This window comes from Cupressus sempervirens, chromosome 8 (genome assembly GCF_028749045.1).
Source record: "Cupressus sempervirens isolate cs-2001-9-10 chromosome 8, ASM2874904v1, whole genome shotgun sequence".
Classification (NCBI taxonomy): domain Eukaryota; kingdom Viridiplantae; phylum Streptophyta; class Pinopsida; order Cupressales; family Cupressaceae; genus Cupressus; species Cupressus sempervirens.
In genome coordinates this window covers 384,173,369-384,200,375 of record NC_143125.1, presented here as the reverse complement: position 1 = coordinate 384,200,375, position 27,007 = coordinate 384,173,369, and the positions used below count along the sequence as shown (strand labels likewise).

At 39.2% G+C, this 27,007-nt stretch overlaps 1 protein-coding gene across 4 annotated transcripts in view; it reads left to right on the top strand.

Moving 5' to 3' along the window:
* The window catches only part of LOC149542907 (sodium-dependent phosphate transport protein 1, chloroplastic-like), a 330,548-nt gene that overhangs the window by 190,834 nt on the left and 112,707 nt on the right, over positions 1-27,007 (top strand). For all 4 annotated transcript variants that reach the window (XM_089797824.1, XM_089797823.1, XM_089797822.1 and 1 more), the window contains exon 5: positions 1,319-1,534. In XM_089797824.1, coding sequence (XP_089653950.1) covers positions 1,319-1,534 — 216 coding nt within the window. The remainder of the gene's footprint in view (positions 1-1,318; positions 1,535-27,007) is intronic.

Below are 27,007 nucleotides of genomic sequence, written 5' to 3'. Positions count from 1 at the left end.
CAAGTAGTAGAAAAATAAGTAGCGATATTGAACAAACCGATGAAATGGAAAAAGTATCAACATCCTAGATCTCTCAAATCCTCAAAAACTCCATTAGAAAATGAATCACTCAAATCCTCATTTATCATTTCTGGCTGAAGACTTGTCTCTGCTTGCAATTGATACTTAGATCCATTGTCGATGATGCTTGATCATCACTAACTACTATAGACATGAGAGTCGGTTATTGCTCGCATTTACAATCATTTTCAAATGCCCTATATTTACAATTAATCCATCATTCTTGTGATGAGATTTTACAATGTCTTCAATATCATCCGGAAGCAAATGATACTTATTAGGCTTCTTGTAGAAGATGGCTTTCCTATCGTATGAGTATGGACTTCCTAATACAATCCCACAGATATCTAGTAGCACCGCATCAAATTCAACCTTATCTATGAACTTAGATGTTATTGCAAATCTTAACTTTCAGTGCTTTGTTGTCTGCAATCTATTATGTTTGCACACCTAATCTAACGGATAAGGCCTCTGATGTGGCTTAGTTTCCAATCTTTGCTGTTTAACAATTTCCTCTGAAATTAAATTAACTTGGGAACCACTATTTATGAGAGTGTCAATCTTAATGTTCTTTGAAATCGACCTTTTATGAAACAAAACAATATGACTTTTGAAAGTAGAAGTGCATGAAACATTAGTTGTAGAATCATTACCAATGAAAGATTTACCTTTCAAACCCACAACTGATATCTTTGTTTCATCATTAGGATCCGATTCCGAATCCTGAACAGCAGCTGCGGTCTTTTGCCTTCATTTTATATATTTGCAGAATTATTTTGCCAAAATAATCTGTTTTAAAACACATGTACAGGAAAATGATATGCTACAACTTCCATAAAGTATCATAATATTTGGATTATTTAACAAGGAATGCCCTTGCAATTTGCTTTTGTTATGGATAATGCAGAACTTTGTGAGTGCTGTTGATTTCCTTCCAGTTTTCGTTTGGCCTAGCATATTGTAAATACACAGACATGCATTGAATCATATCTTGATAAAAAAACATTTTCTTTGTTTGGACTCTGCTAATAGTAATGCTGATGCAATATTTTGAATCCTGTATTACTTTACATACTTGGTAGTCTAGAGATCTGCATCTAAGGCTGCTCCTGATTTAAAAAAAATTGTTTCTCAGATTGGAACTAATGCATTCATTGCAAATACTTGTATGGGTTGACTTATACATGAACTTTGTTAAATTTGATGCAATACAATGTTGATAATTCATGTATCTTGTTGGTATATTTCTGCATTCTAGGGTGTTGCAATGCCTTCCATGAGCAATTTACTCTCTAGGTGGGTTCCTGTTGAAGAAAGAAGCAGATCATTGGCTTTAGTGTATAGTGGAATGTACCTTGGTTCGGTAACAGGGCTGGCCTTCTCTCCAACTCTTATACACAATTTTGGCTGGCCCTCTGTCTTTTTCTCATTTGGTTCTCTTGGTGCAGTTTGGTTTGCTACCTGGCAGAAAAATGTAAGGTTTCTTTTTATATTCTATTTTTCTGAAAGAATATTAAGAGATTTTGTGCATTTTGGAAGAACACCTATGGCAATGAGTTAAGTATATCTCTTTCATATGATAATTGGAAATAGTTCCTACATAATTGATTTAATGTAACAAAACAAATTCCCCTCTCCCTCTTCTATGTTTGAGTTAGATTTCTGTCATTGCTCTTACTTTACTTTAAGCTATAGTAGAACCTTTTTTCATAAGAATTTTATGCATTTCCAATAAAATAATGGATGTTTGGTAGCATTAGTCATATGAAAATTTATGTCTTATCAATACACTCCAGGGACTTCAGAAAGAAAATATTTAGTGAAGACATTGTAAAAATGCTTTTGGGCCCATATAAAACTGCCATATCGTGTCAAGCATCCCAACTGTGGTCTATTGTTATCACGAGTGCAAGTCATGTGTCGGGCCTATTCTAGTTTGTTTTTCTTTTGTCATCCTTGTGCTTTTCTGATCTTGGCAGGGTCATCGAACTGAGTTTCTCAATTCATTTGTAATGGTGAGGTTATTGATAGAAAAGTTACCAAATGTGATATCAAATGCTCACCTAATGGAAAGAAAGAGGCTTCAAAGGAATGAGATTATCAGGTTCAGATTTTTTTAAGGTGACACTATAGGGTACACTTGCATGAGTTTTAGTAGTAACATGATTTCTTAATGTACAAGGATGCAATTGAGGAAGAGGTACATCTAAGCATGAATAATTGGAATCAATATTAGATTCTAGTTTAGAGGTTTTCGTGGTGGAAATAGATGCACACCTATACAAGCAAAAGGAAAATGACATTAAGTCACACTCCAATACACATGTACACTTGGGGTTGACAGGCACACTTGATGGAGGAGTTCTATTTCTAAAATTGAGGTGAATACCCAAGTTCCTGCAATAATTCAAGTGTGCACCTCATCAAAGAACCATTCAATGAACTCCAAATTTGTAAAATTGCTCACATAGGTGCACACTTGCAAGAAAAAGACACACCTTGGTAAATAAATTCTTTTTTTAGTGCTTGCACAAAAAGTAAAGTGATGCACTTGGTTGGAGGGTGATGCATAGGCTCACTCTTAGAAAGTAGAAAGTTGGTGTGCAGTTAAGAGATTTTGATATCACATAAGTAAAAGGAAAAATACAGCTCATAGGTGTTTTTCTAATAAATTGGCTCACACATCATAATGGGAATGTGTCCAAAGTTAAAAGTAGAATTTTCATTTAATAGTGCATGTTTTGGATTAAGGTAAAAACAAGTTTTGAAGGGACCTGAAACCCTTTATAAAAAACTAAAGATAAACATCAAAGCACCACTAGGTTTTACAAAGACCTGAAACTTAAAGTTTGAAACAAAGAAACCAGGTTTTATAGGGACTTGGAACCAAAAGTTTAAACCATAAAAAGAAGTCAGGTTTTACAAGGACTTGGAACCTAGAGTTTTAAAACAAGCTGGAAAACAAAAAGTAAAAACTAGAAAAACCACCTGGACTAGCAACTAGCACACCAACTCCACAACCACCACCTACAACAGCTCTTTGATGATGTTTGCCACCTCTTTACTTGCTTTTGCAGTACTTTGGATAATGTCACCTGAAGCAAGAACATGAGCCTCAAGAGCCTCAGTGATCTTTTTCCTCACACTCTATCTAGTTCTCTTACTAGGACCTCCTAGACTCACCATCCCAGCATTACCAGGAGACATTATCTCCTTGTTACTCTTCTTACCCAAACTGGCTGCTGCAACACACAAACTAGAAGTGACTCGTTCCATTCTTTGACCACTTTCCTTAATTAATGAAGCTCCTGCTCATATTCTTTAAGCTTTTTAGGGATGTTATTTTTATTTCCATCTGAGCTCTCCTAGTGTGTTCAAAGTCCAACTCTTTGTATATAACCCCCATTTTCTTCTTGAGTAACATTATTTCATTATACAACCAAGAATTGCTTTGAAGGGAAACCTCCACTTTAAGCTTAGCAGTGTGAAGAAAGGATAGTTCACTTCTTGAGAGTCATCCCTACCATCTACCATAGCCCTAAGCTCAGAGTCAATCGCAGTAGTAACAGTATTGATCGGGATATCAATATTGATATCCTACTTCTCCACCCTCTCCTCTTTTTCCTCTTTACTCTGGCTATTGTCCTTAACAGCAAGGTCTTTATCCTTAATTTCCTACCCAATATCCTCCTCCATTTTCTCCTCGCTGGCATTCCTCTTCAAGTGGGGAGGGTGATCACTTTGTTTCTCTTCATCCTCCCCGAGGGCTTCCAACCCAACATATGAGTCAGTATTTCTATTGTTACTTCCCTCCACATTATCTTTACTAGTCGACACCCCTTTGCTCCCAGAATATCCATCCAGGTTGGAACTAAGTTCCCCCATTTCCGTCTTGTCATCATTGTCAGAATTCTCAGATTCTATGATTTCCTCAACATTTTTCTTATTCCTCTCCCGTTTGAAAACCTTCTTGCTATCACAAGTCCCTTCCTCGCTTTTAACCTTTATTCTCTTAGAGTGAGGATCATTACCAGACCCTTTCCTCTTCTTCGAAACCGGAGAGGGCTTAATAGCCTTACTTTTATAGAAGTTTTCAAGAAGTATATTAAACCTTCATGAAGCATAGGACGAGAATCTTTCTTCCTATGAGCATATAGGCTTTGAAGTAGAGAGTACATTAGATAAAACGGAAAGGAAATCCTATCTTTGTGCCTAAAATGATTTAGGAAAACAAAGTGAAATTTATGGACTCTCTATGCCCTACTATCAAGAATAAAATACTCATGGATACATGAAACACATCCCTCCAGATGACCTTTATTTGTTTCAGGTCATAGAAGTCGCCATTTTTCTCCAAGTTCTTCTCTTCATCTTCCATCTTTTGAAATTTTTTAAAAGCCGGGTTCGAGATACTAGTCTTCTTGCTGAATTCTATCCCTTCCATAGGAAGCCCTGTGAGCTCAGCAATAAATTCTTCAGTCAAGTTCATTGTGACCCCATGCAAAGTGACCCTTTCTTCAAACCAATTTTTAAAGGTCTCTATAATGTGAGGTTTATACACATGGAGTCTCTCAATGTAGGTCGTCACTTTTCCCTTCTGCAAAATCTCCCACATAGAAGCATTTGCCTTCCATTCCCTGCAATTGCTCGACTCTTGCTTTCTAGGTTCCTCTCCCATTTCAAAATCTTGTTTTCCCTTGCAAATCACCTGAGAAGCAGAAACTAGAAAAAAGAATAAAGTTTTTATGATTACTGAGGAGCTATTAACCTTACTTATTTGCCAAATGCAAGTCATAATAGCATAAAAGTACTTCCTAGGGAATCTCAAACTGGCCTTTGTAAACCCATCACTCCTCTTCATAAATTTTCCAATCTTAGGAAATCTTTTCTTCTCTAGCATGTGTCTTATCATAATTAACTATCGCCATCAGCTCCACTTCCTTTCATAGGTCAGCTTGTCACCTCAATTTGCTTTCCCTATAGACAGCTTGGTTGGCAATCCAATCAGCAATTGAATTACCCTCTCGAAAAATATGAGAAAATAATACATTATCAAATTTATTAATAAGGTTTTTGATTTCCAATATACCTCCCTCGATTGTCCAAGTAACCAAACTCTTGTTATTAAGCATATTAATAATGTTGAGTGAATCTCCTTCCAACCAAAGATTTTGATATCCAGAATCCATTGCCAGCCTCATAGTATACAGAGCAGCTGTAGCTACTGCTTTATGGCTAGTAGAAATCCCGATAGGAATGACAATAGCATCAACAATTCTGCTAGTATGGTCCCTCAAAACCCCTCCACAACCAGCTTTACCAGGATTACCTTTAGCAACACCATCAAAGTTACCTTTAATCCAACCCATAGGAGGAGAATCCCATTTTACATTCAGCCTTTGATCATCAATTTTAATTTTACGGCCTTTAGTTTTCATAGGATAATTGATTTGGATTTCATCACTCAGCTTTCTGTGAGAATTGAAGTTTTCTTTGATAGCTCTGATAATATTATGACCAAGTACCCATTGAAGAATTTCTTTGTCTCTAAAAATTCTATTATTTCTTTCTTTCTAGATTCCCCATCAGAGATGGGGTAGAGATATTTTCCACAGAAAACCAATATAAGCATCCTTGGAAGGACATGTCCAACTCTGGAAACATTGATCAATATTATTCCGCTGAACCCAATCTAAGTTCCAATAGAGAAGGATATAACTCCACAGTTTTTGACTGTACCTGCAATTTAAGAAAAGGTGATTCCTATCTTCAGATTCCCTTTTGCATAGGCAACATCTGTTGACCACATAAACCCCTATTTTTTTGCAGATTGTCCAAAGTTAAGATTTTGTTTTGAAGCAAGATCTAGAAAAAAATGTTAATTTTAGGAATAAGACCTTTAATCCAAGTTTGAGTCCATAAAGGTCTAATTCCCTTTTCCTTAGTTCTAAAAACAGAAGAGACTTTAAAACAACCTCTTGGTGCAGTCCCCCAAACCATTTTATCTTCAATATGAGGATAAAGGCTAAAAGCATTCAAGATTAACTAGATACTAGTAAAAACCATATTACTTTGAGCAAGATTGACCCATTCATTATTAATCCAATAATGCTCCACTAAAATACCAAAAGTCTGTTTACATTTGTCAACAAGAGTTCTATCCTCAAAATCCTCAATTGGAGAATGATCCAGAAGCCACACATGATCCCAAAACCCAATCTTTTGCCCATTGACCACTTTCCAAGTTCAACCCTTGATTAAAATATTTTTGGCTCCCTAAACAACACCCCAAATAGCAAAAGGAGACTGGACATTAGGATAAGAAAGAAAATCAGGCAAAGAAGGAGCAACAAAGAGGTATTTATGTATGCAAATAGAACTCCACAACTTATTGTCATGATAAACTCTCCAACCCTTCTTAGCAAGTAGAGCTTTATTCATGCTCCTAACAAACTTGATACCCAAACCACCATCCAATTTAGGCTTACAAATTTGTTCTCAAGCAATCAAAGCCATTCTCTTCTCCTCAAAACCAGACCAGAGGAAATTCCATTGGATTTTGTCAATAGTATTAGCATATTTAGCTCGAATCCTAAAGAGACTCAAAGCATAAGTAGGAATACTTTGGAGGAAAGTCTTTAGGAGAGTAACTTTACTAGCTTGACTCAGCAAATTACCTTTCCAACTTGCCAATTTCTTGTTGAATTTCTTAACGAGATCCTCCGAAAAAGAATCCGAAGGATTAGGTCCGAGAGGGAGACTTAAGTATTTACAAGGAAAAGACCCTATAGAACAACCAAGAATATTAGCAATCTTACCCTATCTAGAAACAAGGGTATTAATAAAATACAAGGAACTCTTGTTCCAATTAATCAATTGACCAGAAGTAGAAGAATAGAGATTAAGGGCCTTTTTGAGGCTCCTTGCCTCCGTAACCTCAACTTTACACAAAAAAATAGTATCATCCACAAATTGTTCATGAGAACAAATAAGAGGATGAGAAGAAGGCTGCAATCTTTGATTTCCCCTAAAGAAACCAATTTCCCAATATATTTGCCCAAACAATCAGCCATAATAGTGAAGATGATAGGAGATAAAGTATCTCTCTGTCTCAACCCCTTGGTTGGTTTCAAGAAAGCAGAAGGACGCCCATTAACCAGAATAGCAACCATAGTAGTAGAGATCATTTGCAGAATAAGCTTAACCACATCGACACTAAAACCAAAAGATAATAAAATTTTATGAAGAAAGGACCATTCTACTCTATCATAGGCTTTAGCAATATCAACTTTCATAATAAACCCCTTATTATTAGAAAGAGATAAAGAATGGATATTCTCATGCACAAAGATAATAGAGTTAAGGATTTGTCTACCAGGAATAAAACCATTCTGTTGCTCAGATATAAGAGAAGGAAGCATATGCAATAATCTCAAAGTTAGGACTTCAGAAATAATTTTATAAATCAAATTGCAGAGACTGATAGGCCTGAACTGATCCGGAGAATTTGCATTGAGCTTCTTAGGAATAAGACATAGGAAAGTAGAATTAATTTCCTTCAGCATCCTTTTAGCCCCGAAGAATTCTTTAACATCACACATCTTTACCAACTAGATTCCATCCTTTTTGAAAAAACAACATGGGAAAACCATTCGCCTCTGGTGACTTATCCCCTCCTAACGAGCAAACAACTTTATAAATTTCCTCTTCCTTAGGAATAACACAACATTCTATTCTGATCTTCAATAACCAAAGAAGGAATAACATCCAACAATTCAGCCTGATGAGTCAAATCATTTCCAGGATTTGAGGACATCAAAGAAGAGAAAAAGGAAACCATTTCCTTCGAAATTTCCTTTTCATCAATTAACTTTGTTCTTCCTATATTAAGACTTGAAATTCGAGTTTTGGCTTTATGTTTTAAAGTTGACAAATGAAAAAAAATTGTATTTCTGTCATCTTCATCTAGTCAAATAGATCTAAATCTCTGCCTCCAATAAATCACTTCTTTAGTGACAATATCATGATACTCCACCATCGTCTAATTTTCTTCCATTACCAAATCCATAGAGTACCCTTCCCACTGTATTCTGTCTTGGATAACTTGCAAATCCTCTTTAATTTTAGATTTGATATCAAAACTGTTCCTAAAACATCTTTTGTTCCAAACTTTTACTTTCTTTTTAACATTTCTGAGTTTAGAAGCCATACGAAATAGAGCTGTTCCTTCAATATTTATGTTCCACCATTCAGCCAATCGATCTTCATAATCTTCTGGATAGCCTTTAGTATTCTCTAAAGCCAAAATACGATTCCTTTCCTCAAGAATTTCTCCTTCCTCTGTCTCTTCTAATTCTTCTAAATCTTCCCATTCTAGCTCTTTTTTTTGATAAATAACCAACTGATTCATTGGATCTACATTCTTCTTTTTTTCCTACACACTTGAAGTCTCCTCTACTTCCATTTGCTTTCTTGAATCTTGATTATCTAGGATACCTTTACCCTCAATCACCTTCTCAGGCATTGTGTTGTCGGTAAAGTTATAAAATAGCCGACGAGTAGGTTAGCATGTAGTTGGTAATTATTATGTACCCGACGAGTAGAATTAATTATTTTCGAATAGGCGCGACGGTTGAGTCACTCCTTCAGAATGGTATATGTACACCGTTCGAAATGGATTTTGGATCATGGTTGTAATCATCATTGTAAGCACTATGTAATGTCTTCGGCATATATGCGAATAATAAAAGGAGTACTGCTGTTACATGTTCTTGTTTAACTGTCTGTATGCATTAATCTATTTACCCCATACGGTAAACATTTGGCACTGTTGCCCAATGGACTTGGAATGAAGGCAGAGGAATGAAGACTAATGTCGAATCAACTTAACAAGGTTAGAAATAAGATAAAGGGAAAAGATGGAATATGCACCGCGCAAGAAATTTTAATTTTGGCACAATAGGCCGAGCGTAGATGGAGGTTTCAGCAGATTGCCGACGGACACCGAAGCACCGAGGAATTGTTGGAAGAGACTCGACAGTGGTTGAATTTGGTGGAAGAAACAAGGGAGGAATTTTTGAACCTATATAAGCCGAGGGAAGAGAATCCAGAGGAAAGGGAATCAACTCGCATGCCTCGGAGTGCCGAGGGAGCACGAGCGTGGAGTGAACTGTTCATCTGCAATACACTTTCGGAAGAAACAACTTCGCTTGAGGAAAACCCTTTTTCACCAAGTAACGTGGCTGTTGGAAATAAGACAACTGTCCAAAACAGCATGGGTGTGCAGAGCAGTGCGGGTGTTAAGAACAATGCGGGTGTGCAGAGCAGCATGGGTGTGCAGAGCAGTGCGGGTGTTAAGAACAATGCGGGTGTGCAGAGCAGCATGGGTGTGCAAAACAGCGCGAGTATACAAGAAGTACCTCCAACTCGAATAGTAATGGCTGGACCAAAGGTAAAATTGCCAAAGTTTGATGGTGATGGAATGGTCAATCCAATCAAACACTATAAGACATGCGAAACAATTTGGACGGCGAATGGCATAATTGACACAAATGAATGGGTTCGACAATTTCTAGCAACCCTAAGGGGTGTAGCAGTTGACTAGTTTGCCGACGTCGATCTCCGAAAATTAATTACATGGGCGGGAGTTAAAAAAGAGTTTATCACCGAATTTCAATTACTATGGGACGATAATGAGATTGTAGAAGAAATTTACACCAAAAAGCAAGGAAAAAATGAAACAATTTGTGTATATGCCAGAAAACTAAAAGAATTAATAAATAAGATGGAAAGTAAGCTGGCAGATGGGCTGAAAAAGAAATGGTTCATTGAAGGACTATGCCCGGAGTTAAGGAAGAAAATGAAGATTGTGCCGCCATCGTCATACACCGAAGCATACAATCAGGCGATGGTTTCAGAGAGTGAATAGAAAATGAAAAAAAATGAAAAGTAGCTCATCTTACTTAGATGACGTGTTTTTGGAAGAAGATAGCAGTGGTGACAAAAATGGCAGCAAGAAGGTTCGAGCTCTTTAGAAGGATATGATCAGAATGATGAAGAAATTTAAAAATATGCAAAAAGAGATGAAGGGAAACGAGCTATGGTGCACAGAATGCAAGATAGAAGGTCACACGAAGGGATCTTGTCCGAAGAACCAGTTTTGTGAGATCTGCCAAAGTATGGGACATTCCACAAAAGAATGCCCTTTCAATATGAAAACAAGAGGACTTCAACAAGTTCTCCTAATACAGGAGGCTTCTGCGTCAAGAGGGAACGGAAACACCAATAATGATGGTGCCACTTCGGGTGGGTGAAAAAATAATAGAAGAGAGCAAAACAACAATACCAACAATAATAATGGAGGCCACAACTGAATTCAGTATTATGCGAATGGCCGCCCGATGGTTCAATGCCGAGCATGCAATTTTTGGGGCCACTTTGCATGGAACTGTACATCAGCGAATACAACAAAGTTGTTATGCCAATGGTGCGGTCTTGGAGATCATGAAGATGCCAAATGCCCAAAATCAAGAGTGAATCTGATCAGCATTGGCACGGACGAAGAAGTCTTAGCAATAACCCGTAAATAAGCAAAATTGTACCTCGACTTGATGGAAGAAAAGAAGAGATTGGAAGAAGTGTGGGTGGAAATTGAGAAAGCAACGCAGGGAAAAAAATCACAATTGAAGGACACTACCAGTACCTCAACGAGGAACTGCACAGAGCAAGACATCATACGACAGTTATTACAAATTGAAATACCAGTCAAGTTAAATGATCTGATCCTCACAATGCCTCAACTACAGACAACACTCATGAACTTAGCGCCGACAGCTAAAACTACTAGGAGAACATGGAAGGGAAAAGGAAAGCGGAGCAAGTGCAGCGGACCCAATGCTGTTAGCCCTCACATTCGGATGGCATTCGGCGGTTGTAGAAATGGGTATATTAGGAATGGTCCTTTCAGACACAATTGTGAACGGAGGTTTAGGGGTAAACGTCCTACCAGAAGATACCTGGAAGAAGTTGGGATAGTCGATGTTGTGGCCACCTACATTCCAATTGCTCACAGCAGACCAACACGGGATCAAACCATTGGGAATCTTGATGGCACAACCAGTGACTATTGGAACACAACCATTCCTACTCGATTTCGTCGTCATCCCACTGAAGAGGAGAGGATATGATGACATTCTAAGCCGAGGATGGCTTGTACAAGCAAGGGGTAAGCATGACTGGAAGAAGAATACCCTATCAATGGAGCACAGAGGCAGAAGATTCATAATTGACTTGCACACACAAATGGTAGGTGAAGAGGTAGTGTCATTGGATTCCAAAGGCGAAGGTGGAGGGGATGATGAGGGGAAGAAGAGAATGGAAAATGATGAAGAGGGAGTATTGAGATTGGAAGAAGGGTCGAATGAGGACGATCTAGATTCGATGAACGAACTATTTCACTGGCAGATGAAGGATTATGAACTTTTCTCGAGCTGAAACATGTTGGGCGTCGAAGAAGAAAAAGGAAGAAATGAGTTGCTGGAGGAATATAGTGAACTAAAGGAAGGAGAAGCGCGGGTGGATGAAACACTAGCCCATACGTTCAGTAAAGATAGGCCGATAAAATATGAATAGGCCACAGTACAAACCATGAACCTCGGAGATGATATTGAACCAAAAAACATATTGGTGGGAGAAGAGAGAGCTTTGACCCACGTAGAGAAGAGAAGAATACATTGTATGGCTGGAAATTTGCAAGAAGAGACCTGGAGGTGCACCATATGGCAAGCATAGGGCAAAGGAAAAATATCGTACAGACTGGAGGCTCAATATGGACAAGGAGCTACCATCGTACGACCTTCTGGAAGCAGGCAAGGAAGTACTGTATGACCTAGACAAAGAAACCATATGGATTTAGGAAAGGACTGTATGAACTAGCTAGGGTACCATATGGTACCGTATGGACAGGAGTACAACATCACCGTATGGTACATGAACAAAACCATACGGCCATAGATGAGGATACAAATTGCCAGACAACACCATACGATCAAACAAGGAAACCATATGGAGAACCAGAAGAGGCTACCGTACGGACATACATGCACTGTCTGTGAAGGAGAAAGCATCGTACGAACTTCTGTACGGAAGAAGATAAACATAGGGCTATATAAACATGTAATAGCATTATCGGGAGGAAGAAAGTACCGTATGTCGTACGGAGGAGCAATTAAAACAACAGAAAGACATGGAAGTGGCCATATGAAAATATTCCGTACAACCGTATGGCCTAGAAGAGAAAAGTTGGATTGTACGCCCAAGAAAGAAGTAGTTGTATGACCCTTGTAGGATTCATGGGAGAATGAAGGAGGCATTGTCATATAGAGGACAGAATGACTATTATTGAACGGGGGTAGGGTGACTGATAGAAGGGGACATGGAGTGCTCAAAAAAAAGAGAGGTCAATATTATTGAAAAAAAAAGAAAAAAAAGAAAAAAGAAAAAGGTTATAAAGATAGGGTACGGACACCATACGACTGAAGCTGTAATGATCCCATCTTTTGGCCTTCACGTTCTTTTAGTAGTTGACCAAGTGTGTGTGTGCGTTAGCCTTGTTCTACATGGTCCCAAGGGCTAACGAAGGGTTTAATGGGATCCTGGAGTGTTTTGGCCTAGTCATTTCCAGTTTGGGCCAAAACGAAGTTGATTTACTCAGTTTCAGGCATACTATTTTTAGTAAGTCGGCAGGACACAGTGCAGGTCAATTTTGGTGATTGGATTCGATACTCCTCGGTGAGAGCTTTCCGATGAGCTATCACTCGCATTATTCGGAGTCTGATTGCTAATACATTTTAATGCCTGAAGTTTTATAAAAGTAACGTCTAATTTAATTGTAAAATATTAAAGTGTTACTTTAATATTTATTTTATGGTGATGTGTACCCAAGGGAGACATAAGGGGTATTTTAATATATGTTTTATATATTACACATCTTTTATCCCACATTGCCCATATGAGTTGAGCGAACCTTTGGGAATAGAATAAAAGGAAGCATTTGTGGCTTCATTAGATAGGTTGAATATGAGAAGAAATTGGTGTGTGAGTTGCAGCTTTGTTCTTGGCATTTAAGGACGTCTATCCTCTCTTGTAACATTCTAGACGTCATTCCCTTGGGGTTTGGCCTTTGGAATTCTTTCTTATTGGCTTCATTAACAGGTAGTTTAGTTGCATTTTCGGCTACAGGCAGATTTGATATTTTGCTCATATCTTCTTCACTACTTGTCCGACGCTTATGCCGCTTGGAGGGAATGGTATTATGAAGGTAGTGGACTGATTGGAAGACAAAGTATTGTAGCAGCAAGTTCGTAAGCATGGGCTGGAGTATTATGACAATATTGCTGAAGTAATTAGTGAGTTGATAAATCTGCCATGTATTTGGTTTTATGAATACTGAAAATAACATTTTATTAGCAGCAGTTCATTTCCACTTTGCATATTATTGTAGTTTCTTTCTTGTTTATGTTGTATGATACCAATTCCATGCATGAAACACAACAAACAAATAAACGTTTGATTTCCGGAGTTATAAGGGGTTTTAAGAAGTTGAATGCAAACTGTTTGACATAATTCCTTTCAGCGATTTGGTTTAGTTTTTTGGGACATCCAAGGGTGTCCATTACAGAAGCAGAGATATTCAAGACCGTACGGGTATATCATGCAAGACCGTATGGAAGGCTGAAACCATATCAGAGACTCTGTACGACTACATAAGGACATAGTATGGCATGGGGAGCTAGTGAGGACACTGTACGGATGCAGAAAGTCACCATGCGGCTTAAGGTAAACGTACGGCCAACCAAATAACATACGGACAAGAAGCTATCACCATAGCACAGAAGACAACGTACAACCAGAACAGAAGACCCATACGATCAAGCAGATACTAAGTACGGATGGACATCGCAAGCATAACTTGTACGGATAAGCAGGTGGCTACTAGCAACAGTAAGACCATACGGCCTAGGGACATATCTACCTTACGGCCAAGCAGTGCAAGTATTAATTGTGCATCATAAGTATATTATATGGACTGGAAGGAAGGATTGCAGTACAAGAAGGACTGCCATATGACACAGAAGAAGGGTGACAAGAGAGGTACTAAAAAAAAAAATCGATTACAGTTCGAAACAGTTCAAAATGAGTAACTTATGATACCGAAGGAAAGGGAAAGACATAAAAGGTAGTAAAACGTAGGTCCGTGCGCCAAAGGTGGAGAGAACAATAGAGCAAGCCTTTCGAGAGGGGTGACACGCTTTGAGGCACTCAGAGTAGGTGTTGGATGTGAGGCTGTCTTGGTGGATGCATAGAGAGCTTGGGAGGAGCTGATCATCCAATTTGGCTCAGTGTACCCAAGAGTTGTTTACTGTATTGGGTAAAGAAACGATGCATACAGATAATAACACAAAATAACATATAAGAATAGCAGAACTTCGATTATATGCACATACGCTAAGATATTACATTAGGTTCTGATATCATGATGATTACAATGATCCTGAAGGGAGATATAAATACTATTCGAGGAACCTTCTCGAAGGTATCTGTCGGCCACATACATGTCAACTACAATAATAGAACCTTCCGGATACATCCCCGATACCTATCGGCCCGATGGCATACATACCGATATACTGATGGAAACCTCTCGATACCTTGTCGGGAACCTCCTGATACACCGTCGGAAACGTCCTGATACCCTGTCGGGAACATCCCGATACACCGTCGGGAACCTTCCGATACCCCGTTGAGAACATCCTAATACACTGACGCATACATCCCGTTACCCCGACAGGTACATCCTGTTACATTATTTTCTGACGACATCATTCCCCCCGAAAAGAAAAGTAGTCTCTCGACGACTAGACAACAAAAACTGTCTCCTTAGCTGATCTTGATAGCCACCCGTGTTGCTTAGTCTGCTTCCAACTCCTAGGTACACTAAGCCAAGTGTCGCTATACTGCCTCCAAGTGGATGATCAGCTCCTCCCAAGCTCTTTATGCATCCACCAAGACAACCTCACGTCCAACACCTACTACATGCCTGCAGTAGCTCCAGGTCTCATCAACTGGTCACACTTTCCACAACTGATATCCGCAACAATTGGGAGTCCAAGGGGCAACGCCCTCGGCGGGGTCGAGGGGCAGCGCCCTTGTGGGGTCCTGGGATAGCGCCCCAGGTGCGCTCCCTATCACAATACAGGGCGAGGTCGAGGGGTAGCGCCCCTCGCTGCCAAGACCAAATTAGCACTCCGAAACCCATAGAAAAATGCACGGAACACACTATTTTTGCAATTTCTCCTAATCCCACATTCTTTCTGGCAACCGTTGGTACTTCCCCTTCCCTAAGGCATCATCTGATACTTATTCTGAGCATTCTTGATTTCTCAACGTTCTTTTTTTTTTTTTTTTTGAAAACCTCCTGTCATCATTATTCTGCATTGCCAATATACAACTACTGTGCTTCGGTCCTTTTGCATCGTCGTATGGCTAATGTGCCTCGATTCTTTCTTCAATTTTCCAACATGTGCTACTGTATGGTGATATAACTTGAATACGCTGTACGAGATTACCACTTTCAATGCTGAATATTGTTATCCAGAAAGAAGTTGTACGGCTCAATGTGGACACCTTTCGAAGCCGTATGATGTTCAACTTGTACTCCAGTTGTGTCCGTACGGTGACGAATGCCTTCAGTGCTTCAGGAAGAAATGACTTGTTGGACAGACTGGAAACCGTACGGGATTCATTTTTCAATTCCAAGCCGTACGATGATATGAATTTAGAAACCGTACGGTGAGTGACTAGGAACACCGTACGGTGGCCATTTGGACTCTAAGTTCATACGGTGATGAATGCTTCCAACTTGCCTTTATGTTCTCATTCCAAGCCGAATGGTGATATAAGATGATACCGTACGGTGATGCAACCTTTCCACCGTACGGTTTCTACTGCTCCTTCACAATGTCGTATGGTCACTGACCATATGATGCTCTTCTCTCTCTTTTTTTTCCCTTTTTTTTTCTTTTTTGTCCTTTATTTTTATTTTAATATTTTTTTCTCTTTTAATTTTTTTTTTTTTTATAGCAGATAACTCTGTACAATATTTACATATATACAGTACTTACAGTCTTTCTTGTCTCAGTTGTTCATCCACGGAGGTGCATTACTTCTTTCATGGTAGACATTCAACTTCCACCTATTCATTGCGTTGGCCACCTCCTTTCCATCTAGTATCCATGGTTTTATTGCTCCGTTATCACCCACTTCCCGAATATGGTACGGCCTGACCCATTTAATTTTGAACTTGCCTGGTTTGATCTCATTCCGGTCATCGTACTTCAACACCCACTGTTTGAGTTGATACCTGCTATGCCTGTTTTGTGTCATCTCCATATCGCCCAGTTTGTTCCTGAAGTTCGCTACCATGGACTCTGTCAGCTGCCCCTTCTATTCGTCAATAACACATTCACTCTGTACTGCTACAACTTTTATTGAACCCTTCCTCTTTGTTGCCTGTGCAGACCGTATCGTGTGTCTTCCTTGCTGCCAGTACCTTTCTACTATATTTGTGACTCGATGTGATACTTTCTTCCGACACAGTCGTACAGTGGAATCTTTCCTTCTTTTGGGTTCGTACTGTATGTTCTTTCTTTCAGCTTTAGTCATTCCCGCCTTTCCTTCTTCGACTTGTCTATGTTGCTTCAGACATTCATTTCCTTCTTCTTTCTTACCTCCGTCGATTCTTAGCATATTACAACTCGGAAAGAGCTTGTAATCCTCCATCTGCCAGTGGTAAAGACCGTTTACTGAATCCAGATCGTCATCTCCTTCCAATCGTAGGACTCCCTCCTGATCGGGTTCCATACTCTGCCTCCTCTCCTTCGGAGTCCAACGATAGAGCTTCTTCTCCAACCATCTGAGTGTGTAGATCGATGACATACTTCCAGCCTTTGTTTTCAAGTGATAAAGTATTTTTCTTCCAATCGTGTTTTGCCTTGGCTTGTATCAGCCACCCTTGGCTCAGAATGACATCATATCCTCTTCGCTTCAATGGAATCATGACGAAATCCAACAAGAATGGTTGTGTCCCAATCGTCACTGGTTGCGTTATGAGTATTCCCAATGGCTTGATTCCATCTTGATTTGCTGTTAACAATTGGAAGGTAGGTGGCCACAATGCCGGCTGTCCCAACTTCCTCCAAGTATCCTCTGGCAGCACATTGACACCAAACCCTCCATCCAGGATTGTGTTTGTTAACACAGTTCCGAGAATGCCCATTTCGACAACCGCCGGATAGCGTCCGGATGAAAGAGTTAACAACATCGGGTCTTCTGCACTTGCGTCTCCCTGTTTCTCCTTTTCTCGCTCTACTGGTTGCTTAGCAATCGGGACTATATTTGTGAGTGCCATATGGAGTTGAGGCATAGTGAGCAACAAATCATTTATCCTGACGGGTACCTCGGCCTGCAATATTTGCCGTACGATGTTCTGTTTTGCGTAGTTCCATACGGAGGTACCAGGCGTGTCCTTTAGGTGTGCGTTTCTTCCTGCGTCGCTCTCTAGATCTCTGCTCGTGCGTCCTCCAGTCTCTTCTTTTCCTCCGTCGGATCAGGGTAGAGCTTCACCTGTTTCCTAGTGATTGCCAGAACTTCTTCCTTGTCCGTCTCGACGATAATCAAGTTTACTCCAGACTTCGAGCATTTAACATTGTCATGATCGCAAGGTCCACACCATCGGCATAGCAACTTTGGTGTGTTCGCCGTTGTACACTCTTGAACGAAGTGACCCCACAGATTGCATGCGCGGCATTGGACTATCGGTCGGTCATTCGCATCATACTAGATTCGACTCCTGCCATTATTGTTGTTTTGACTGCGCCGATTATTTCTATATCCTCTCGACATGGCACCCTCGGTACTGTTGTTCTCGCTCCCTCCGGATGGAACACTTCCTGTGTTAGGAACACTTGCTGTGGTGTTATTGTTTTCAGCTTGAAAGGGCATTCCTTTACCGAGTGTCCCATAATCTAGCAGATCTCACAATATTGCTCTTTCGGGCAGGATCCCTTCATATGGCCTTCTTTCTTGCACTCCGTGCACCATAGGTCATTGCCCTTAGTCTCCTTGTTTATGTTTTTGAACTCCTTCATCATCCGAAGCATGTCCTTCTGAAGAGCACGAACTTTCTTGCTGCTGCCTTAATCGTCGCTGCTATCTTCTCCTGAAGACTCATCGTCATCTGAATTGGATGAGCTGGTCTTCTTCTTTTTCTTTGTCTTCTATTCACTTTCGAGGTTCAATGCCTGATTGTATGCTTTAGTATATGTCGATGGTGGCACGATCTTCATCTTTTTCTGCAGCTTCGGGTGAAGGCCTTCAATGAACCATCTTTTTTGGAGCCCATCTGCCGGCTTATTCTCCATTTTACTTATTAAGTCTTTCAACCTCCTGGCGAAGACCTGTACTGTTTCATTCTTCTTTTGCTTGGTATTGAATATCTCGTTGACAATTTCATTATTGTCACGCAACAGTTGAAATTCGGCCAGAAACTCCTTTTTAATGTTATTCCAACTGTCCAGCTTCTGTGGATCTCTACTAGTAAACCAGTCAATTGCCACACCCCGTAGGGTGGCCGGAAATTGTCTCATCCAGTCATCTTCATCAATTATCCCATTTTCCCTCCAGATCGTTTCACATGTTTTGCAATGTCGAATGGGATCGGTGGTACCATCGCCATCGAACTTCGGCAGTTTCTCTTTTGGTCCTGCCATCATTACTAGATGTTGTGGGTTTTGTTGTGTACTTGCGTTGTTTTGCGCTCCCGCGTTGTTTTGCACTCTCGTGCTGTTCTGAATACCCGCGTTGTTTTGTATCACACCTGCGCTATTTCCAACACTCGCGCTGTTTTGAACACCCTCTTGTTTTCGACACCCGCGATGTTTCCAACACCCGCGCTATTTCCAACACCTGCACTATTTTCAACACGTGCTGTTTTTGACAGTCGCGCTATTTGGTGAAGAAGGGTTTTTGTCAAAAGAAGTTGTTTGTTCCAGAAGTATATCTCAGAAGAAGAGTTCACTCCACGCTCGTGCTCCCTCGGCACTCTGAGCCGTGCGAGTCAATCCCCTTCCGTCTGGATTCTCTTCCTTCGGTGTATGCAGGTTCAGAAACTCCTCCCTCGCTTCTTCCACCAAATTGAGCTGCTGTCGAGTCTCTTCCAACAATTGTTCAATGCTTCTGTTTCTATCAGTAACTTGCTGAAATCTCCGTCGGCGTTCAGCCTATTGTGCCAAAATTAAATTTTCTTGCACGATGTGTATTTCGTCCTTTTCCTTTAACTTATTCTTATTCTTATTCAACTGATTCTGCATTTAGTCTTCATCCGTCTGTCTGTGTACCAGGTCCATCGGGCAACGGCACCAAATGTTTACTGTACTGGGTAAAGAAACGATGCATACAGATAATAACACAAAATAATAGATAAGAATAGCAGAACTCCTTCGATTATATTCGCATACGCCAAGATATTACATTAGGTTCTAATATCATGATGATTACAATGATCCCGAAGGGAGATATAAATACTATCCGAGGAATCTTCTCGAAGGTATCCGTCGGCCACATACAACATGTCAACTACAATAATAGAACCTTCCGGATACATCTCGATACCTGTCGGCCTGATGGCATACATACCGATATACTGACGAAAACCTCCCGATACCTCATCGGGAACCTCTTGATACACCGTCAGGAACCTCCTGATACCCTGTCGGGAACATCTTGATACACTATCGAGAACCTCCCGATACTCCATCGGGAACATCCTGATACACCATCGGGAACCTCTTGATACCCTGTCGAGAACATCCCGATACACTGATGCATACATCCCGTTACCCCGACGAACATCCCGTTACATTATTTCCTGACGACAAGAGTTAGAAGTAGAGATAGCGGCACGAGTGGATATGTTGTAATTGTCGTCCGGAGATGACTTTTCTTTTTGAGCGGGATGATGTTGTCGGTAAAGTTATAAAATAGCCAATAGGTAGATTAGCATGTAGTCGGTAATAATTATGTAGCCGATGAGTAGAATTAATTATTTCCGAATGGTTGCGACAGTTGAGTCACCCCTACGGAATGGTATATGTACACCATCCGAAATGGACTTTGGATCATGGTTGTAATCATCATTGTGAGCAATCATATCAATATGTAGTATCTTCGACATACATGTGAATAATAAAAGGAATACTTATGTGTTACATATTCTTGTCTATTGTTTGCATGCATTTATAAACCATTTACCCCATACGGTAAACATATTGCTTTGGTTTCCATACCCTTTTCTGGATCTTAGTTTCTTTCTGTTTTTCCACATTTACCAACTTAGCTTGATTTTTGATTTTCAAAGGACAACATTTTTGCCCTGTTTTTTACAAACAAAACAAGCAATTGGAAGATCTTCAAAGATTATCTCTTGCATTTTTTACCAAGTTTTGAATTCAATTCCACCTTTTGGGGAAGGTTCTTCAAATGAGCGACTTTTACATAGATTCTGGCACACTGAAGTTTTGATCTTGAAGCCGTACCATTGTCAATAGCTACAAGTTCACTAAAAGATCCAACTATCCCCTTGAAGATTTCTTCATGCCAGAACTCTAGGGGTAAGCCAGGAAGTCTAACCCAAACCAAAGTAGTTAGGAAGAAGGCATCAGACAAATCCATATTGGGTTTTTTAATTGTAAGAGTACTATCACCAAACAACCAAGGTCCACCACATACCACCATGTTTAAATCCTCAAAAACAAAGGAAAAGAACCCGTTCATCATAAGTGCAATGTTCACTTGACCACAAAGAACCCATTTCCTTTTGATCATATTTCTCAATGCATCAATATTAGGCCTAGCGCCCAGAAATTTTCCAACTAGAGTAAAATCCATTGTCGAGATAATCAACAATCGAATCCGGTATAAAGATTTGAAACTCACCTTTTTCCTAGCAAGATTTCGATGTAACCGGAGGGAAAGATGATTTTCCTCCAGGTTTTCTCCCAAACAAATAAGACCACTTGCGTTGATCAATTGCCAACTTCTCCTTCGTTTGGTCCTCTGCATTGCAAACATTTGCATTCTTATCCACACCCTTCGACAAATTCCTTTCCTGCAATGGGTCCCTTTTGTGAACGTGACAGTTGGACAAAGGAACGGAAAGAACATTCCCGTCCCCACATTTTGCAGAGCAGGATCCTGATAGTTTATCTTCTTCTAGGGATCCATCACAGACTATGTCTGACCCTGCTAATCCTGTCAAGATCCCCTCTTTCCGATTCCCTATCCCTCTAGGGTCAGTCCCTACCACTTAGTTTCCTCCTTGTAGATTCCCGCCTACCATAGCTCCGGTCATTTCAAAATGATTGCTTTCAAAAGACCATTTATTTATAGTGCATGTTTATCTATGGGGCATGCACCTCATGGAAAGGTGGCTAGAAAGGATGAAATTAAGAGCATGCATTAAAGGAAGAATACACTTAATAGATTATGAAAAGACTGGAAGATACACGCACATCTCATAAAGCATAGTTTATTGTCTAAAACAAAACACACTATAGATTTATACATCAAAAGTTCAAGAGAGCACTTCACAACAGTATTTGATTTTTTATTCAGTCTATGTAGATTTATATTCATTGAGGAAGTGTCTTGTTCAAGTTGTAAGTTGCAAAGGCTAGTTGTAAAATATGTAGCATGACAAAGGGCATGCATGGAAGAAGAAAACCAGTTTTAGAGATAACAACTTCCATATGCAGGTGCACATTTATAGGGAAGGGTTGCACCTCATAGAAGTGAAAATTCAATGTTCAAAAAACCTAGTTAAGAGGTGTGTGCTTGGGAGCAAGGGCACGCTGCACACCTCATAAATGAAAGTTAAATCTTTAAACTCAGATATTCAAAACCAACACATAGATATGTGTCTAGGGTAGTGGACACCTTATCAAAAGTGCAAGTTTAAGATCTTTTTTATAGTGTATTGGTGCCCGCTTCAAACAGAAGTATACACCTATCAAAGGGATTTAAAATCAGATGAGAAGTTGTAGAATCATAAGGTCATCAAAGCCATTTATCTATAAAAAAATTTTAGCTTGTACTATTTTAGCTATCACCTTTTTCAAAGAAAATATTATATTTTTGTTTTTCTATTTTCTTCTCTATCTACTTATGCTATTAAAGTTCACTCTATTTTTAGCTGGAACCCATGCTATTTATAGTATTTTCTATTTACAGCTCATCAACTATTTTTAGATCATATATGTTTAGGTCTCCTGCCATGCAAGAAATGTGACCATAGTCTATAATAAATTCAATCTAAAACTGTAATGTCCCCTCACAGTTTGTGAAAATTAAGATCAAATTTATTAAATGCTTTCCTCTTTTTTTGCATTTAATAAATATGAAATAAATAAATAAATAAATAAATAAAATATATATATATATATAAAGTATTTTGGAGGATTATAGTTTAATACACACACACACACACATAAAAGGGAACTAAAGAAAAGAAAGAAGAAACTCCATGGGATAATGAGAATACAAGGAAGTCAAAGACGTTACAGCAAAGCCATGAATAAAACCTGAAGGATGAATCATCTCACAAGGAGAGAAAATTATTGAATTTACAAACTATGTATTGCTCGTTAGGAGACTGGGTTAACCTCTTTATTTGTAGAGCTTGGCTAGAATTGCCATCTTTAGCACTGGGATAAATGGTCTTTGTTAGCCCGACCTTCAGACACAACAGAGAATGATTTAGAAATGAAATGCATACCATTGGAGGTTAGTGTTACATAAATTTCACCCCCAACTCAATTTAGGTAGAGCCTTTGCATTGCAAAATCAAAAAGGCACATTCAAACTTGTTCCATATTATGCGCTTTACCAATCAAATGAAAATAATTATTACATTTAATGAAGGAAAGAGTGTAACATAGAAATCAACTCATTTATTGAAATTCCTTTCTGAAAATGTAATATTCATTTATCAAAATATTGTTTTGGTCTGTAATATCCTCCCCTGATTTGAACTTTGACTTGTAGAAATTTAACTTAAGGAATATTGTCAAACACTTTGTATGCAAACTCATAAAGCTGATTTCCTCAATAAATTGCTTTCCAATGAGTAGATTTACGAACAACTATGAAGTGACATTAAAATGCATAATACACATCATAACATTTTCACAAACACTTAGCACACATTCAACAGTATATGAAAAATCTGGAAACTCTTTCAATCTGCTGATAAAAGGGTGATTTTTAAATGTAGATGTGCACTTACAGCTGCCTTAAAGGCTGCAACAACTATTCAGACTTGTATTCAACAACTATTATGCAAAGTATCAAAATTTGACAGAAGAAACCTGGAATTAGTTGCCGTAGTATTTTGCAGATGTAGTCGGCAGCCCTCCAAACTTCTAATCAGCCGGAAAAACAAGTAAACTTGATACCAACACTGTTCATGCCGTACTGTAGCAAAATACTGTTCATGCCGACTGTAGCAAAATACTGTTCATGCGGCACTATAGCAATAACTAACTTCAGATCTGCACCTCAAACTCTTGTAAATTTCTTTATGTGAACGCCCCAAATGAAACCCAGTGTATTTCCTGAAGTGAAAACACCCTTGATCCTCCTGACTGTGTCTTCCAACAACGAAGAGAATGCTAGCAAAGAGGGATTCTGTCCTCCAAGCCCGATAATCAGATATCCAGCAACATAACATTAATCCTCATCCAAGCATACAAAAAAAAAGCTCTTCCATTTCTTTTATAGTGTTCTCACAAGAGTTCAATCCTTTGTTTTCTCAATGTGGGATAAAACATAACTCCCTTTATGTACCTTATGTCTCCAATGTGTTATAAAAATAAAGGGAACTCTTTTAATTTAAATATTTTCCACAAACTATAGTCTATGCATTAATAAAGTTAAATATTTAAATTTAACTTTATAAAATGGCTTTATCAATGCATAACAAATCTTATCAATGATAAATAAGTCTTCCTGTCGATTTTAAACAATTACCATCGACATACCACTGTGACTGAATGTCCGGCCATGTCCAAGATGACTTACTATAAATAGTAAGTATGCCCAAAGTTGCCTCAGAACCCCTCAGAAAGACTTGCAACTGAAACGGTCTAGGCCAAATGGCCTCTAAGCCCCTTTAATGTCCTAGTTAGCCTACGGGACTGTGGGGAAATAGGCCAACGACAACATCATGCTATGAATGCTAGAAAGGGGACATTACATGGTCCACGCAAGCAGTGAAACTAGCTAGAAACGAATTCATCATTTTGAATTCAAAATATGCATACATGTATGCAAAGAAGAAAGCGTACATGAAAAATAGGGTCATTCATTGCCTGAATGGTTGGATGATGTTCGGTTGGCTATGATGGCAGTACTCCTGCTATATTATGTAGAGTAATCAGATTCGCCATGAGTCAGGTGAGTCTCTTGAGTTGATGAGTCAAGCAAGGCTTGCCTGGTCAAAATGATCCATGATTTGGGCTTAGCGGGTCAAGTCAGGTGACTTGCCTAACTTGCCTAACTCACGAGTCAAGGCGTGACTCATGGGTCATGATTGTTATGACCCGACTACGACATGCAAATTCCGGCTAAGGAAAAATAATATTAAATGGTTATTTTTTAAAGTTTTTTTCTTTTTCTTTTTAATCCTTATAACCCTAAAAGGGCTTTCATAACACTGTATTGCGAGAAAAAGAAAGAGAGGAACAGGGGAAATAGCAGTGTTACCCCAGCGTGGGGGTGCGGCGGTGCAGGGGGACGTCGGGACGAGTTTCAGGTGCGAAAAAAAAAATAGCCTCAATTTTGGGATGGCAGGGGAACAGCAGTGGGGGAGCGGAGGGGGGGCCGGGGGGCGAGGGAGGAGGGGGAGTGGGGGGAGCAAGTTGCATAGTATATATATAATATATATGACTGAAAATGCTAATTATGAAATGATACTTCAATATATTATATAACATTAACATAACAAATATAGTTGAATAAAATGAATAGAGAAAACTGAAATGTGATTCACAAACCATAAGTTCAAACTTCAAACTTGAAACTTCATAACCATTACTAATGACCATTTAACAAATTAACTTAGTTCAATATGCAAGATTCAAAATTCATTGTTCAAATATGATTCTATGAATATCATATATCATAAAGATGCTCATGATGACAATGAGCCGAATAGCATGAAACAGTGAAATAATAATAATGTATTATAGCCATATCAAAGTGAGTACCCAGGAAGCACCTCGCAAGCACCCAGGAAGCACCTTGCAAGCACCCTGCAAGCACCCAGGAAGCACCCGCACACCCGAGCACCCTAGAAGCACCGAAGCACCACGTCCCCCTTGGGTGCTTGACTGGTGCGGTGGGGGTGCGGCGGCGGAAAAACTCCTAGCGGGGGTGCTTGGGTGCATGACGCACCCGCATCGGGTGCTTACACGCATCGGGTGCGCTGGGGTTTTGACCCAGGTGCGCGCACCCAAGTTACACTGAGAAATAGAGTGCAATTGTTTTGCAACCAGCTGAAAGGAAGAGGAGAAAAGCTTGCATTTGTGATGTTGGAGCAGCTATATACTTGCATTTAGATCATCAAGGAGTTTATAGGAGCTGTTCTCATTACTTGTCAAATCAATTCAAAGAGGCAAGAGTTGATTTTTTGGATTTGGATGATTTTTTTCTCTATGCTTATGGATTTTTTGGATGAATTTTTTTTTGTATGTTTATGAGTTTTGTTTTATTTGAGATCTTCATAAAATACAATGCTTAAATGGTAATTTTTGGTCTAAAATGTCTTATTGCAGCAACCTTGACATTTTTCCTTACTCATAATGGCTCCTCTAGCTAAAACCCCAAGTTCTCTAAAGGAAATAAAAAAGATGAGTGCTGGAAGTACACCATAAACTTTCCGGGTAGAGGTAGAACCCAAACGAAATGCCTATTTTGTAAAGTCATTAATAGTGGGGGGATAAATAGATTGAAATACCATACCATTGGCATATGTGGTGATGATGGGCCTTGTAAAGCTGCAACTCCTGGGGCTCAACGTTTTTGTCATGTTGCCTATGAAATATATGAACAAAAAAAGGAATTAGACAAACACAATTAGTAGAGTTAGCTCAGATTGTTTCCACTTCCCTTCCACACTCATCTAAAATTGCTTCTGTATCTAGTTTTACACCCCTAGGTTCAATAGGTTGTGTTGGAGAAGGTTCTTCCCTTACCCCTTATGATCCTAGTGCTTCTACTAGTGGTATTGCTTCTACATCTATTTCTTGCACTACTAGTGGAGCTGCCCTTGATAGTAGCACTGGCATTACCTTTTGTCCTAGAGTCAGAAAATCTAGGTTGGACAATTTTTTTTGTACCACGATCCACTCCTGGTGCACAACCCTCACTTGAGAGCTTGTTCTAGAATAGAGAGATCCATGAAGCTGGAAGAAGAGCGATTTGCAAGTTTTGGTATTTTTGCAACATTCCATTTATAGCAGCCAAGTACTTCAACTTCATTTATATTTGATTATTTTAAGTTTTAAGTTTTAAATTCAATTTTTAAAATAAATTTTTATAATCTTGACTTAATGTTGAAATTTGCCAATTAAAATATTTTGTATAAATGTAACAAGACTCCTTATTGGTAGGTGATGATTGATGCGGTTTCCATTTGGATTTAAAATTGCCTCTACTTCGGCACTTTCTTTTACTTTGTCCTCATCCTCGCTTTCATCTCTTATGGGAGGATTTATTCCTCTACGCATTTGTTCTTCCAATGCTTGCATTTGTCTTTGGAGGGCTCTAAAACCCT